Source organism: Saccostrea echinata, unplaced genomic scaffold, assembly GCF_033153115.1.
Source record: "Saccostrea echinata isolate AGI-Se365-2 ecotype Australia unplaced genomic scaffold, CSIRO_AGI_Sech_v1 ptg000041l, whole genome shotgun sequence".
Lineage (NCBI taxonomy): Eukaryota > Metazoa > Mollusca > Bivalvia > Ostreida > Ostreidae > Saccostrea > Saccostrea echinata.
The window spans coordinates 3,820,975-3,838,502 of record NW_026889790.1 but is presented as its reverse complement, the minus strand read 5'-3'; the positions used below and the strand labels follow the sequence as shown (position 1 = coordinate 3,838,502).

The 17,528-nt window shown below is 33.5% G+C and overlaps 1 protein-coding gene and 2 long non-coding RNA genes across 3 annotated transcripts; 1 reads left to right on the top strand and 2 right to left on the bottom strand.

The window, feature by feature from the left end:
• Positions 1–2,044: 2,044 nt before the first annotated feature.
• Positions 2,045–17,517, bottom strand: LOC133200797 (ribitol-5-phosphate transferase FKTN-like). Its single transcript, XM_061336597.1, has 8 exons — positions 17,359–17,517; positions 11,056–11,085; positions 10,001–10,189; positions 8,215–8,474; positions 6,887–7,149; positions 6,006–6,139; positions 4,383–4,507; positions 2,045–3,644 (listed from the first exon to the last, which is right to left on the bottom strand). Exons 1-8 carry the CDS (start codon positions 17,452–17,454, stop codon positions 3,431–3,433), a joined length of 1,311 nt encoding a protein of 436 aa, XP_061192581.1. The 5' UTR covers positions 17,455–17,517; the 3' UTR covers positions 2,045–3,430.
• Positions 12,204–13,749, bottom strand: LOC133200945 (uncharacterized). Its single transcript, XR_009723017.1, has 3 exons — positions 13,585–13,749; positions 13,391–13,470; positions 12,204–13,030 (listed from the first exon to the last, which is right to left on the bottom strand). It is a non-coding gene; the product is annotated as an uncharacterized LOC133200945 (long non-coding RNA).
• On the top strand, positions 15,244–16,267 carry LOC133200973 (uncharacterized). Its single transcript, XR_009723022.1, has 3 exons — positions 15,244–15,578; positions 15,704–15,801; positions 15,985–16,267. It is a non-coding gene; the product is annotated as an uncharacterized LOC133200973 (long non-coding RNA).
• Positions 17,518–17,528: the final 11 nt, after the last annotated feature.

Sequence of the window (17,528 nt, the reverse complement as noted above, 5' to 3'; positions counted from 1 at the left end):
TAACTATGGCCTTGATGATATATCCTTGAATTCTTGTGTAATGGTTAAACACATATCAAAGGGACAACGTATTTCAAAATATTAAGATTTGAAAACTAGCTATTGCCTAGACAATTGCTTGCCAATGGTAACCTTTATGTTTGAGATATGGATTCGGGTAAGGATGCACTTTTCAAGCATATCCACTATTGGATTAATTGCAATAATTACCTATATACATGTATACCCTATTTCAAACGTCTCATTACCCACCGACCTTGAACTTTGAGATGTGACTTTAGGTCAAGATCATGATTTACCTATAGTTCATAGACAAAGGCATAGAAAAGTTTGACTTCCAGTCAATAGTTTCAATGATATTCCCCAGCAGACAGACCTGGAGTTCATACCAAGTAGCATACAAAGGTCTGCCTTTATTCCATTAAGAGTTCAAATGATATATATATATATATATATATATATATATATATATATATATATATATATATATATATATATATATATATATATATATATATATATATACGGACACAATTTTTGACAGACGATCATAGCAAATAGCGGAATGTCTCCATCCTACTGGGGATATGTAACATTTGACTTATACTTGGGCAATAGAAAAAGAAATGTAACAAATACTTAGCCAATCCTCTCCCTTTTAAAAACATATCCAAAAGAGCAGAACCACACACCCCAACTGTATCTGTCATATCAAGATATGGGATAATTTGGAAGAAACAATGTTCCAAACTTCAAAAGCAATTGATGAGATTTATTTTGCTTATTAAGCATTTGAATATATCCTGCAAATTCATTGTGTTTCTGTCATAACATGAACAAGAAATCGGATCATATAGATTGCATGTAATTTTTTTTATTATTTATTTCACAGAACAACCAAAGCAGACTTTTTTCTTTCAAAAAAAAAAGCATAGAAAAATAAATTCACAACCAAGTCAGATTGAATGAACAGTACAATACAGAATAGAGGTAGAATTGTTTCTAATTAAGTCAGAAATTAATACACTATAATATTGCTCATAAGATCATATTGCACAATCACTTCACAGCCTTAAATGCATAATAATCTTACAGGTAAATAAGACAATTGATGTAAAATTGACCTTCAACTTTGCATTTTTGATATAATTTCACTATACTGGACAGAATTGTTTCTACTTCAGGGGAACAGAGTGGTTAGAAAAAAGAAATTTTTCAGGACTTTTGAAGACTACAATGAGAATATAGAAACAACCCACTGAGAATAGTATCTGAATCTTCTGCTGAGAAACAAAATGGAGTTTATATTTTAAATGTATGGTTTTAACAGAATACTTCCAGTCAGTATTTCAGATGAAACATTTTCAATTGGCTCAAATATTGATGAGAGATTTCTTGCATATAGGATATACCAGTATTGTATAGCCCCACACTAATGTAACTTTATTGATTCATTTGGTGTTATCTATATAATTTAAGTTCATTTAAATGAAAACATCCTTAATCTAACAGTAGAACTTACACAAGACATCTGCAGTGAAATTACACATATTCCTTAAGCCATTTCAGCATGGGTTGTGAAGAGTGTAGAAAAAACTTAACTAATTTGACTTGATGATTAAATGAAACAGTAATACAGTGCTTTTAAATAAGCACAGTCTGTGAAAAAGCCATTTTACTATATCCAGTCTTAATATTGCTAACATCCTTTGAACTGATATACTGTTAGCACAAGTCAAAATATACAAGTACTATAGATAATGGTGAATGCAATGGTTACAATATGTGATACATGCAGTACAAATGATGCTCAGACAGTACTGGTTATGTAATAGTCTATGACCTACATAAACACTAAATTTTGAATAGGCTAAAATAGAAACACTAACAATATGTCCTTGCTCTAGCAATAATTCCTTACCTTGACCTTTAACATTAACTTATGAGAAGGTAAGGTCTTTTGTAAAGCTTATTTATTAGGGGGTAATGTTATTGTTGTTGACATCCAGAAATACAGACAAAAATCCCCCCCCCCCCCCCCAAATATACATATATAAATCTTAGATCCAAAACACTTGAAACTTTTGTTCAGGACATCTTCAGTTAAACAAAGATTTTGTATAAAGCTTCGATGTTATGGACAATGTTAACATGTTGACAGACAATATAAATCTTATTTCTCAAGATCAATACATGACATTTTCAGTTATCAATAATGTAAAAAATGAAATACTGTATAACAGCACCACTATTGTTTTCTTAGAAAATCTAAATAAGTATATACACTGTAATTATCACATATTTTCAAACACTTAAATCCTATCCACGTGCACATGATACACTGGTATATGTATTTACAGAAATAAGCACAACAGTCTGTTAAATACATTATATTTACATTCAGTGTCATTTTCTTTATGTCATCCATTGGAAATCTGCATCAAGCCCCTATAACACAAACACAAAATCTTGTCACAGCGCGATAGGATACACGATAGGAACTACATACACTTTCAGAACACTAGGGACACCGTATATTGCTTTGGCTCAATTTAATTAAAAGCAATTACCCCATTAAATTGATGTAAAAATATAAAAATTGTACATTAAAAATTAATTTGTAATTTTTTTCCCCTCACAATATTCATATGTGTTTTTTTTACTTTCCAAGTCAAAATGGGCTCTTACATCTATTTACCAGAACAGTTCTGAAAGGCGCTAAAGTTAGAAGAAAGATGAATGAAATTGACACTTACGAAGGGTGAAAAGTAGAGAATGTAAATATAGGCACTGGATTCTCATTTTTGGATATTGTCAGTCATAAAACAACACCTAACCATGCCGACAAATTATCATACTGTGCTAACACACAATTTGTCAGCACGGCCAGGTGCTGTTACATGACTCACAACATACAAAAATAAGAATTCAATGCTTAATTACAATTATCATAATGTGACATCAACATCATTTGCAAAGAATGAAACTACATCTAAATTTGATTACATATTCCTCTCTGAATATACAATAACATTCATCTACATGTCTGTGGTCATATATTCTACGTAAATAAAAAAAAACCATAAGAAGGAGATTCACAAAGACAACTAATCTGATTTTCACATAAGCACCATCTTTCAACATTCACTGATAAATATTTCATTTCACAATTTAGTATACCATATCACCACATTTAAATTTCAAACACAATTCATAATTCACATGCACATCATCTTCACACTTTCAAATACAGACTCTTATATACTATAAAGGAATGTTTTGTTTACTCTCACTTATTTTTCTGTTTAATTTACTCATTTCTGCATATTCGTTTTACATCTTTCTTATATAAATGCCTTTAACTACCGGTACATTTGCTCTCTTATTTTTTCATATTAATTATTCATCATTTGAGATGAATGTCTTCTCATCAGTACACTTGAATGACTTCCTTCCATTCTGATTTTGGCCACACTCCATTTGGTCGGACATTAAATGCATTGCTTTTCCAGTCCCAGGATTTTACAGGAATGTCCCACTGTTTTCCATAGTTTGCCTCAATGTAGGGTTGTGTTGGACATGGAACGCGCACTCTAATATCCAGAAGTAGTGTCCAGCACAGGTCAAACTTTGGAAAGACATATCTGGGGGGAAAAGAAAACAGGTACATCATTAACTTTAAATCAATCACTGAGTCTATTGATCCCCCTCCCCCACCACGACCATCACTACTGAAGCCTCCCCATCCCCCCTCCCCCACCACCAGCACTACTACTTACATATCACTGAGGCCTCCTCCATAGTTCACTGAATCTGTCAGCCCCAGTAGAGATCTACACTTTGATGCTGACTGTGTATTTTTGACTGATTTAATTTAATCTTTAAAAAAAAATAAACTTGTTTCAGTGTTTGAATTCCCGAAGTCTAGCAAAAGCCCCCCTTCCATAACTGACTTAGGTATTTTCCCAGAGATTTCCTTGAAATTTTTCCCATGAAACTCACTTCATTTTTCCCCTGTGTTGTACTCTAAATTTCCCCCTAAAACGAACTTGGAAATGGTTGGTTCACTACTTGAATTTGCAAACTGCATGAGGTTTACTTGAGCTTTTTCCCAGAGCTGCTCCAGACCTACTTCAGCTTTTCCCTACAGACAAGAGTTTTCCTCCTAATACTTAATAGAGTTTCTCCCTAACACTTACTTCAGCTTTTCCCTACAGACAAGAGTTTTCCTCCTAATACTTAATAGAGTTTCTCCCTAACACTTACTTGAGCTTTTTCCCCCAAGACTACCTTGAGTTTTCTTTTTAAGACTTATTTAAGTTTCTCCACTGAGACTTGAGAATTCCCAAAAAATTTACTTGAGTTCTTTCCTTTACTCTTACTTGAGTTTTTCCCCTGAGCTGGCATCGGTTCCCCCATTCCACATTGTGTCTCCCTCTTCATAGAAGAAAAAAATGTCCAGTTTGACTTCTCCAGCCTTGAAGGACAACTCATAACTGTCTGACACCTGTAAAAGATATAGACAACTCATAACTGTCTGACATCTGTAAAAGATATAGACAACTTGTAACTGTCTGACACCTGTAAAAGATATACACGACTCGTATCTGTCTGACACCTGTAAAAGATATAGACAACTTGTAACTGTCTGACACCTGTAAAAGATATAGACAACTTGTAACTGTCTGACACCTATAAAAGATATAGACAACTCATAACTGTCTGACACCTGTAAAAGATATAGACAACTTGTAACTGTCTGACACCTGTAAAAGATATAGACAACTTGTAACTGTCTGACACCTATAAAAGATATAGACAACTCATAACTGTCTGACACCTGTAAAAGATATAGACAACTTGTAACTGTCTGACACCTATAAAAGATATAGACAACTCGTAACTGTCTGACACCTGTAAAAGATATAGACAACTCATTACTGTCTGACACCTGTAAAAGATATAGACAACTTGTAACTGTCTTACACCTGTAAAAGATACAGACAACTCGTAACTGTCTAACACCTGTAAAGATATAGACAACTCGTAACTGTCTGATACCTGTAAAAGATACAGACAACTCGTAACTGTCTGACACCTGTAAAGATACAGACAACTCATAACTGTCTGACACCTGTAAAAGATATAGACAACTTATACCGTGTGACATCTGTAAAAGATACAGACAACTCGTAACTGTCTGACACCTGTAAAGATACACACAACTCGTAACTGTCTGACACCTGAAAAGATACACACAACTCGTAACTGTCTGACACCTGTAAAGATACAGACAACTCATAACTGTCTGGCACCTGTAAAGATACAGACAACTCGTAACTGTCTGACACCTGTAAAGATACACACAACTCGTAACTGTCTGACACCTGTAAAGATACAGACAACTCGTAACTGTCTGGCACCTGTAAAGATACAGACAACTCGTAACTGTCTGGCACCTGTAAAGATACACACAACTCGTAACTGTCTGACAACTGTAAAAGATATAGACAACTTGTAACTGTCTGACACCTGTAAAAGATATACACAACTTATAACTGTCTGATACCTGTAAAAGATAAAGACAACTCATAACTGTCTGATACCTGCAAAAGATTTTTATGATAGAAATTTTTTATGATGAAAGAAATTCATGATAGACATGGTCATGTAACATTATATACCATATGCATTCAGAAAAGCACTAAATTAAATCTAAGGTAACTTTTTTGAAAATCAATTTATGCCAAATATAGTACTTGCTTAATACATAACATATAGAGTATATATGATCATGCTGACTTACATTTAAAATGAAATATAAAATGATGCAATTGCTACATAATATTCTTTATGTGTTGCAAATTTTTTTTAACCACACTTTATTGGACCTTTGGAAAAGCTTTTTCAGTTAAAAATCTTCTGTCTGTTTATCCTACATCTTAGGAAAATTGTGTGTTGGAAATCAATGCACAGTTTCCGGTGTAAATGTGGTAAAATCTTACTTTGCCAAACACATGCTTGAGGGGAAGTCCAGCCCTCTCCATGGCATCAATGATTTCTGGTTTGTGATCTTTAATCCAAATCCCAAAGTCTACATCTTTTGAATACGAGATGATGTCACACTGTCGAAACCAGCCTTAAATTATTCATAAGATGATACATTTACTCAGATGCACTGATAGTATACACAGAAATGTTAACAAATTATTTGATCGGTTGATAACCTAGAACTTCTCTAAATCAGGAAACTGAGACAAAAATAACAAACATTGAACATGTATAAACGTATTGACATACAAAAACTCAATTTAGCAAAAAAAATCTAACCACAAATCTCTCACCGAGTCTGAAATGTGTCATTACTGAAGACACAGAGACAATCAATTTACAGCACCTAAAATGTGTCATTACTGACAGACAATTATAATCTTACAGGCTCCTGAAAGGTGTCATCACTGACAGACACACAGACAATTATAATCTTACAGGCAACTGAAAGGTGTCATCACTGACAGACACACAGACAATTATAATCTTACAGGCTCCTGAAAGGTGTCATCACTGACAGACACACAGACAATTATAATCTTACAGGCAACTGAAAGGTCTCATCACTGACTGACACAGAGGAAAAGCACAGAGACAATTATAACCTAACAGGTACCTTGACAATGATACCCTTACAGGCACCTTGAGAGGTGCTACCGCTGAGAGAAAACAAATAATTATACTTTAACAGGTACCTTGAGAGGTGCCACCACTGAGAAACACACTGACAATTATCATCTAATAGGCACCTTAAGAGGTGTCATCACTGAGAGACATACAGACAATTATAACGTAACAAGCACATTGAGAGTTGCTGAGACAATTCTATCCTTACCTAAACAGGTGCCACTACTGAGCCAGAAGCGAACCCCTAAATTATCCAGAACCTCCTTCCCTTTAACCAGGAGTTGTCTGGCCTTCCTCTGAAATCTCTGTGCTTCTTCTGTTTCATCTTTGGGATACTGGGTGTAGAACATCTTTGCTCTGTCATTGTTACACTCCAGGAAATGTGAATTTTGCTTCATATGAAGAAAATGTCGGATTGATTTGGGAACACTGATCAGTAAACCATCAATAGTTATGCTACGTGTCTCAAATCTAAAAAAAACAAAAGATGTTTGTGAAACACTTATACCAAATTTCATTTCAGTAAGTGCAACCTTTGCGAAGAAAATGAACAGAAACTGTTGGTGGACCGACAGACAGACAGAGAGACCGACCGACAGATAGCAGCAAAGCAATATGCCGTCCCTTCTTCTAAGAGGGTATAAAAATTTGATTTCCTTTCCTCATCATTCCCATAATAAATTCTACATGAAGAGTTGCTAGAATCTTTACACCAGTATACAAATTTCATTCCACATTTCTATATTTACTAGATCTTTTACTATTGCTGGTTAACCAGTGTTCCTTATCTTGACTTCACCTTTTACATTAGGAAATCTGCCTCCTAATATATTGCCAGGGTTTGTACATTCCAGCAATATTATTTTTTAAGCACTTTTCCAGCACTTTTAAGACCATTTTCAAGCACTTTTGGACCATACAACCATGCAAATAAAAAACTGACACAATATTGATTTTTTTTAATATCTCTTTAGCTCATTTAACCTTTCATTTATGTTTTTAACATTCTCTAATTGGCATAGCTATAAAAAGTTACATCAAAACATTTTTTTCTTTTTTTGAATCTTTGCTTATATGTATAGCAGCTCAAGATCAGAATTCAAGCACCACAGAAAAAAATTTCAAAGACTTTTCAAGGACTGGGTCAAACTTCAACACTTTTCCTGGTCTGTATGAACCCTGATTGTCATGTGCATTTTATTAGTCACACTTAAATATAGTCAAACCTCATTGTCTTGATCTCGACAATACTGAGATTGAACTTCAAGATATCAGAGAATTCAAGATAAGAAGGTTAAGAAACAAAGAAAAAGTGGTTGGGACTTCCAGATCACTTTGACATATCCCTGGTATTCAAGATATCGGTGTTCAAGATAAGAAGTTCAACAGTATGTATTTTAGTATTCAAAAGTATTTAAAAGAATAAGTGAATTTAGAAGTGTAAGTATTTAGGAGAATAATTGAATTGGAAGTTATTCAATAATTAAATTTTCATTTAATTTTACTGATTGACCATCTTTAATACTTATTCTTTACATATCAAATGCCCCTGCTGTGGCTCCAAAGCTGAGGTCAGAGGTCGGCATCTGAATCTGACTGGTCCACAGGAATCCAGAGCGAGGGTAGAACACTACCACATGTATTGTCAGCTCCGGCTGCTCCATGTCCTGTAGAAAGATATGAGTGATGATCTGATGTGGAGAGGATCCAGGATTTTTTAGGTGGGAGTCAGGATTGTCTTCCTTGGCATCCACTGCAGCAAATCCACTCCGACGGAACTTTGACAGAACCATAGGCTAAAATTTCAAATGTGAAGATTAGGATTCTATTGAATAGGTGATAACACTTAATGGCAGTAAATATCAAAACAGTGCACTGTACAACTTAGACATTTCATACTCCTTTAAAAATTAAAATATAAATTTCAGAACCAAGATTACAGAAATCAGCTTGGATTTATTTCAAAAGCCTTAATGATGTTACTTTTTCCAATGAAAATCTTATATTAAACATATCTTAGTTTAAAATGTCCTCAGGGGTCTAGAATCTTTTGATAAAAGCCATGGGAAAGCGATGTCTGAAATTTCACTTGTCCAACTTGCCCAAGCAATCAATATTCTTATGATTTATTCAATTGTCTTTATTAGTATGATTTATTGCTAATTTAATTATGAAACAAAATTGTTTTCCTAGTGATTCTAAGCAATATTTAAACACAAAAAAAAAAATAAATTTTTGTTTCCATTAAACAGTGAATGAGATTTTTTAGACATGTACATGCAGGTATATTTTTGCTGAGATAGTTTATCACATTAGTTGAGAATCCAGAATTATGAATTTTGACTGCATTAGTTTTGTCTTAACAGTAAATCTTGATTTTAGCAAAGTCATGGAGACCTGTGAATTTATCTTGCTATGTCTGTAATTCGATATGTATGTATAATGAATTTGCTAAATACATGTAATTAATTCGTAATATATGTTTTCCTTCAAGTATCACTATCAAATACTGCAAACCAACTATTATTCGCGACATCTTTTATTCGCAATTCGTCAGTTTGAAATCAATCCGCGACAATTAATTTTCACGATTGGGGAAACATTCTCTACAAATACAAAGCAAAATAAGTGGTTCGCGGTGATTAAAATTCGCGAGTTAAAGTAGGTCACGAAACTCGTGGATATTTCTCGCATGCAAATAAAAGTTGGTTTACAGTATGTTCAGAGAAGTATTGAATACAAAAATTACCTTGAGGTACAAAAATTGAATTTCAAATATATGTACTTGCGAAAAAAAATTATATTAGTTCAGTATCTGAAATTCTGAGATCTTAAAATTCGCTGTTAAAGATGTAAATTTTGTTAATATTTTTAACCTCTATGGGACATAAAATCAGTTCCCTATATCCGTAAATTGTTCAGAATATTTCACCAGGGACAAAAAAAACTTTGCTTTATCCATAAATTTGCTATATCAGAGTTAGTGTTAAATAAATTCTACTGTATATTTTACAATCTTATTTCTGGTTATGAAATGGTAGTGATTAACGATTCTTTATTAGGACAATCAACCTGCTGAGGTAGTTAAAATAAACCTTTTGGGAATTTTTTTTCAAGGTTTGTTTCAAGTTAGATATTTTAAAATATGTTAAAGATTTGTTTGTAGAGTTCATTTATAACATTCATGGTTGGGTTAGTTTGGCACACCTAAACTTACTTTCCCACAACAACTTTCCACTTGCCCTTGGCAATGGAAAAGTGTAAATCTAGACCCCTGGTCCTCCAAGAAATTTATCTGTAAAAGGGTTCAAAATAAACATACAATGGCAACTCTGTGTCCAAATACACCAAAGGTGACGGCCTTTCTGGTAATATGGCAAAAGACAGCACATCTGCCTTCATTATCAGAGTAATTCTCCTGTTCCAAAATCTTGTACAAAATCTCTGGCTCAATGACAAAAAGTGTGTCTTCTAAGTCTTTCCATACTGTCAATACCTTCTTCACCATTTGCTGAAAGAAGAATGGCATGACATTCTTATAACACTTTATTAAAATCTCATACATAGACTTTTCTCTTTTCAACAGATTTTAAGAGAATAGAATTAATGAACACATGCACTGTCGGAGTCTCAGGTGCAAGGTTTCACTTCCATTCTTTAATTATATGCCTAAACCAGGGACTGGCACAGAGCAATAATAGTGGGTAAGAATGTGTAGCAGGAAAGGTGAAAAAGGCTGGACCTGGAATCAAGCCCGAAACCCCTGCAGCACTAGTCAGGTGCTCTAACCACTGAGCTACCCAGGTTAATTGCGCCACTCATCACTGCGAGCTCTTAAAGCAATGCCTTGCCGAAGAGAAAATTCGGACAATGCACATTGATCCAAACGAATTTTTTTCCACAGTAACTCTGGACCTACAATGCATGGCTTTTTAAAGTACATTCTTGCAAAAATAACAACAAAAGTTCAACAAAAAATAAACTTGCCTTGATTTAATGGAATATTGCAGATAAAATAGTAAATAAAACTTTCTTCATTAAAATTAGCACTGTCCAGGCTTTGGTTTGGTAATGCAACCTAAATACAACGTCATATGACGTCAGAGTCTAGACGTACCGAATGTCACGTGCGGTTTGAAGAGACGGGTCTAAATACAGTTTATAAACAGTACACTGAAAACATGGAAAAGGTATCTGCGCTCGCCCTAATGGTCGCACTGTCAACATATTATCCATAACTTAAACCATTACAAATGTGATACAAATATAAGAAATAAAACCAAATGTATATCATAAGCTAATAGCACTACATAATCTGAACCGATAATAGTGCATTCAATTCATTTTACACAGGACTTAATTGTAACTTTCACTTACCTTGACATCATATGTTGGCAGATCTCTATCCTACAATTAAACAGACAAAAATAGCATCATCAGAGTACTGCTATATAGGAAGTACAGTCAAAATGTCAGATTCCTTGTCATTACAGAATAGTGGAAACAGAAATGATAGATGCAGTGTCCGAGTTTAACAGGATGGGCACAGTTCCTTTTTCGAGGAAGTATTACTATAAAACGGGATTATTCCTCTTTTCAGTACTAAAAAACTTTACTGTATACGGGAATTTTCACTCGTTTACACTCTATTCTTGTGTTTGCTTTGGATAAAAGATTAAGTGCAAGAATATTTTCACATCCTCTAAATATTTATAGTCTATTAAGTGTATGTATGCTCAAAACAACAACATTTATCACTGCAAAAAGCTGAAAAAGAGTGATGAAATATTTCTACGATATGAATTTCTTATGGAAGCTTATCTGTGTTAGAATTGTGAGATTGAATACGTTCAGCACTTGCTAACTCGTTCATGAAATTATTGGTTCTATTTTAATTTTTATTATATCATTTCTTTCAAAGACATCATAAAAATAATTTTTAATACCACTGCTTCTTTTACAGATGAAAATAATTATTTAAAGTATTAAATTTTAAAAGATCGTCATTCAAAGATGGTCTTAGCATGAATGCCCTTATAAGATTCCATACTTTTCTTACCATTTATCAACAGGGAAAATTAAAGTAAAAGTCGTGGATTACAGCTGCATGTGAATTTAAATTCCTATGCATGTTCAAAAGATGTCACCTCCACGAAACCAGCCCGTACGAACAAGTGAGGCGTAAACCAGCTGGATGAGACATGGAAACCAGCTGGTTTCTAGACGGAATTCAGAATTACGTGTCTTTACCAGGCGTACATGAGCAGGACACGTATTCCTGCTCTTTGCACACACGGAATACGTGTCATTTTCCGCCTCTTGGGCCAGGCGTAATTCTTGTATCAGGCGTAACTTTTTAAAACCAGGCGTAATGCTGAACTTAGTAAAATTTGTAAGGCGTAATGTTGGACTTAGAAAAATTGGTGAGGCGTAATGTTGGACTTAGAAAAATTGGTGAGGTGTAATGTTGGTCTTAGAAAAAAATAGAAAAGGTACAATGTAGGCAAAACATTATATTTCACTTTTTTTTGTTAACAATAAATCCACTGGCAATATTTACAGTGAAATACTTTATAGATTAGAAAACTTCAAGATAAATATTTCAGCATTTGTGTTTGTCTTTCCCAACATCATTGTTGAGCTAAGATAATTTCTAGCTGAAAATACAGTCCCATCACAGATGTCCTTATAAGTTCCACCAGCTATATTTCTGTTAAACCACTCTTGCATTTTGCTTTAAAAAAATCCATCTTGAAAAATAATATTGTGGAGTAGATTTATAACAGGTATTTCCAGAAAGAAGTTTTTGGTTTCTTGAATGGTGTTTGACAAAATTCCTTTAGACAGATGACACAATCAACATTTTGTATGGCCCCCAAACAACGATGACAATAAAAGTGGTAAACACTGTCACAAAGGTTCCTTAGTTTTGTTTTGTTTTTGGACAACTGTTAAATGCATATATGTCAAATGGCATATAAAATGTGTTCTGCTAGCATCACATCTGAAATTTTGTTCAAAAGTTGTTGGATTCATCATCTATTATTGGTGCAAATCACAGCAAGCACTAACATGAATACTCTTATTGAAATACGAATGTTACACAGCAAAGAATGAAGTTGGAAGTCTTGATCATCATGCTCCGTAACATTGCAATTTCTTCAGTGATATCATCCAAAATGTATTCTTCTTCATCAGATAAATCAGAAAAGAGAATACTTCCTCTTCATTATCAGAAAAATCCTCATCACTAAATTTTATGTATCTTTTTGGCAGTTGGGGTTCTTTGTTTCTTAAATGTTGTCATGTTACTCATCAAATCGTCCAGCTCAGACTCTTCATGGTCAGACATCTAATTCAAGAATAAAACACCACTATTATCCAATTAATCAAATGCATGCAAGTGAACATTAATTTAATCGACTAAAATATATATATTTTTAAAAACCAGTAATTGGTGTGGAGGTCGTATTGTTACAAGCTAATCGATATGTACAAAAAATAATTAATTTTCTTGAAACATATTGAGAAAAAAAATCGATGAGAACTCATTCGTATTTTTTTTTTCTCTTGCTTTACATACATGTACTGTATGATCATCAAGTAGCAGGGATCTATATACGTCCCTGCAACTTGCAAGAAGTAAATAATTTGTAAGCTAATGGTAAAGCGATACAAACAAAACAAAACAATGTTATTTAAGGTGACCTACCTCGCTCATGATGATTATTTCTGCGTCTTCGTCTTCTAACTTCAGAGTCGATTTAGTTCCGAGATAATTCGGGCTGCAATCTGTAAAACGGAAGTAACATTCTATTAAATTGATTGTCGATCCCGATATATGTAAGTCGATCTTTTTTTTTTTTTGTTTTTTTTTAATGTTTTAAAAAACTGTAAAATACTTACCGATAACAGTTTACTAGAATCTTCTACGGTTTTCTCGCTATCAAAGATTCATGTTCTTGTTATTTATGTCTCGGCAAATTTTACACATTTCGATCACAAATTCTGTAACTTGTAATACATCTCATATTTTTATTCTCCATCGTTCCATAAATTAACTTGAGCTGAAATTTGCTAAACTTTACAAACGCTTTCCGTTAGTAACCTTCTTTTATTTTGTTTGGTTATTCCATGATTTTCCAATGTGTCGAGAACAACTGAAAACTAAGGTGTTTTCTCAGAGGCCAAGGGGAATCGCCTTACAAAATGATCTCAGTGAAATTTATTGATCTACACATTGATTTGCATCTTTAAAAAAAATTCGACGAATTAATACTAAAAGAACGCATTTTATTATTTTGAGAGACGTTTTTGGGGAAAAGTTTGTAATAGCTTTTGTATCGATCCCGTCGTGAACCTCAACAGTAGAGCATCTTCGAACCTGGGCTGCAGAAACTTGATATCCCACGCTATCAACAATGATCAAAATCCCGCCCGCATGGTCATTTCAAATTCTGTTGCTTTGAAAGAAACATTGCCCTGCCGATTTCTACTTGTTTCTGACAACTTGGTTTTACTTGAAAGTGAAAATACTTCGATGAGGATTGCAGTTTGACTGTTGTGGGCGAAAAAGACAAAACGTTGACAATAAGGACGGAATTCGAAGTGAGATACCATCATTCATGGCCCCAGCATCAATGTTCATGGTAAGAATTTTTTAGATTTTCATACTCCAGCGAGGTTAACACTTTGAAATATACCATATAGTATTATTTATAAAAATTTAAGAAATGTGCTTTTAAAATCATTCTGTTAACATGGTTAATGATTAGATTACATGTAGCATGCGTGTTTGTTTACGCATGGAGACCTGTCGTATTTGTAAACTACTGCTGTTGTATACTCCATGATTTTTTTTAAATTATCTTTCTATTGCATAATTATCATTTTTAGTATTTAACATTTCGAAAAAAATATATACAAAAACAAAAAATATACGAGTCGGGTTCAAGATGAGGGAAATATAAAGTCGCATGGATCACAACATGGTATGATGGATTTGCCACACGGCGCGGTGGCTGTCTTAAAAATTTTACTAGACAAAATAATTACAGTAATTTTAATAAAAAGCTGTCCTGATAACAAATAGAGTGCACTTTCTGATAAGCTGATCATGTTTACATGGTTAAGGTGATGTTTAATGGGTTGCTACAATGCATAGGTGGATAGGAAACTTTTCATTTCATACCCAATCAATATATATATATATATATATATATATATATATATATATATATATATATATATATATATATATATATATATATATATATATACGGAGGATTCTTGTGTTTTCTTTTTATATTTGTTTAATATATATATATATATATATATATATATATATATATATATATATATATATATATTCTTTCATTAACTTTCTTGTATTCGTTCCTTCCTACTGACTTACAAGGGGTCTGTTTTGTGTTTCTTAAATGGGGGGGGGGGGTTCAAGCTCAGATATGCTACACAAAGATCACATTTCTTGGTGATAATTTTGTTATATGTGTGTGTATTTGTAGATGATGAAGAGGAACTAACAAAGTTTGCTATTCGGCATGCAGCAAATTATTAGGAAACTTGCAGGAGAAAGCCAACATATTCCAGAGAGACTGTTTACTTTCTCAATCTAAACACAGAGAAAGCAAATGGGAAGAGAACAAGGGCTCCAACAGACAAAATAAAAGAAATTAAGGAACACGATGAAGAGTTTATCCCAAATAAGAAGAAGAAAAACACTGAGGATACAAGAGAGAAGAAACAGGAGCTAAGTCCCAAGGAAAAGAAGATACCAAGTCACAAAACTCCTCCTTTGAGAAAACACTCTACTACCAACATCCTTTCATTGGTAGTAGTAGTAGATATTAGCATTTCATCCCATGGAGGATTGTGTTGAGGTTAGATAATAATAAAAAAATAAAAACCTAAATAAAGTATTTGTGTAATAGTAAAATACACATTCAATATTTGATATATTTAACTATATGCACGGCTTTAATATATTTCTATTCCTATCATCCAGATAATCAAGAAGCAGGCTTCCTGTGTCCAGATCCTCCTTCTTCAGAAAAACCAAGGGAGAATGACCAGGATATTTCACCCCCTGGAATATCTGAAGGGGTAAGATTTTCATGCCCCCAATTGAAGGATTGGGGATATATAGTGTTTGGTCTGTCTGTTTGTTTTCCTGTCAACCCATTATGTAATACAACAATTTTTTTTTCTCTAATTGTAAATACTGATCTTGTTGGACATAATGTGATTTCAGACCTACATTAAAGCATGGCTACAATTTTCCTTCAGGTTATGCCCTTGAGTGGTGTGGAGAAAATGAAAAGAAAAAGTGAACCAAGAACTGAACAATGCCATCACAGAGCAAGTCTCATTGCAGGACAAAAATGTAAAAAGGAACAGAGGAAAGAAAAATATGAGAATGCTAAGAAGAGCTCAGTGCACGATACAAGATAAGCTAATGTAAAACACACTTATTGCGAAGTACAATGAATGAACAATTTTAATTAGACGTAGTTCATTATATCCGTTAAGTTCACAGCAATATTCTAAAACTTAAGGAAATGAAAATCACTATAACCATGAATTCATTATAAGCATCTCTGCTGTAATACAAAGTCATCAGAGATTGGTACACTGTATTTTCAAGATAATTTATATATTTTTGTATAATACAAATTTTGAATTTTCCTTAAATGGGAAGATTTATTAATGTAAAGTTTATTTGAATGACATTTTGTAATTTTTGTTGTCCATCAAAATGTTAAGAAAAACTGCCTTTGAATGTCATTTAAATTGATACTAAGATATGGATGTTTTGATAAAATAAATACAGTTTTCAAAACATGTAATGTATTTTGTATATATCATTGTGTATTGTACGCCTGGACTTTTTTACGCCTGGACATTTTTACGCCTGGACACTACGATCCTTTACGCCTGGTCTATTGAAGAGGCGTAAAATTTGCATATTACGCCTCTTTTTACGCCTGGTTTCCGTCTCATTTGACGCCTGGTTTACTTATATGGTATTGAGTCAAAATCCGCCTGGTTTTTGCAGAGCATGACGCCTGGTTTACGTGTTATTACCAGGCGTACAATTTCGTACAGGAGGCTATGAAATTTTAAGTTTTTGAACAAATAATAATATACTTATAAGGGAAATATTCACATCTGTTTGAAGAATACTCATGATGTCGTACGATTAAATCTCATCTTACTCCTGTCTGCAACACCAAAGGACCGAATTTTTTTGTCAGCGAGGTTGGTTTAATAAAGTTTCAACACATCACATCGTATTTTTCATGAACTTTTTATTCAATAAATGGATTTATTATTATTTTAAAAAAATGACGAAATTTCTCATATACAGTAATGTTTTTATTACTGAAAAAAGGAATAATCCCGTTTTATAGTAATACTTCCTCGAAAAAGGAACTGTGCCCAACCTGTTTAAGTCCTTTTTACAGACCTGTGATCCGTAGAAATTGTTGTGAACATACAGCTACCAGGTCCAGCACAAATTCTTCATTTAGCAATATGGCTAAATAAAGAGACTGTGGCGGACCTGGATACGTTCAGTATATGAAAAACATGAAAAATATTAAAACAGAGTTCATGAGTTTGTTTGGAACACTCGAACAAAAGAAAACCATATATACTTACACCTTTTGATGGAAAGTGAAACCATAGGAAAAATTGGAACAGTACAAAAATAACACATATAAGTCCTAAACATTTCACAATCTGCCATCGTCTCATTTCTCGAGCATTCCTACTTTCAACTTCAGACACATGGGCGCTGACATGTTACAGTATCGCACCAAAAATTAGGG

Coding starts and splice junctions, on each gene's coding strand:
- LOC133200797 (XM_061336597.1), bottom strand. CDS start 17,454: ATGAGACGATGGCAGATTGTGAAATGTTTAGGACTTATATGTGTTATT. Junction 11,086..17,358: donor TTCACTTTCCATCAAAAGGT/GTAAGTATATAT, acceptor GTTTAATTGTAG/GATAGAGATCTGCCAACATA. Junction 4,508..6,005: donor TCAAGCATGTGTTTGGCAAA/GTAAGATTTTAC, acceptor TATCTTTTACAG/GTGTCAGACAGTTATGAGTT.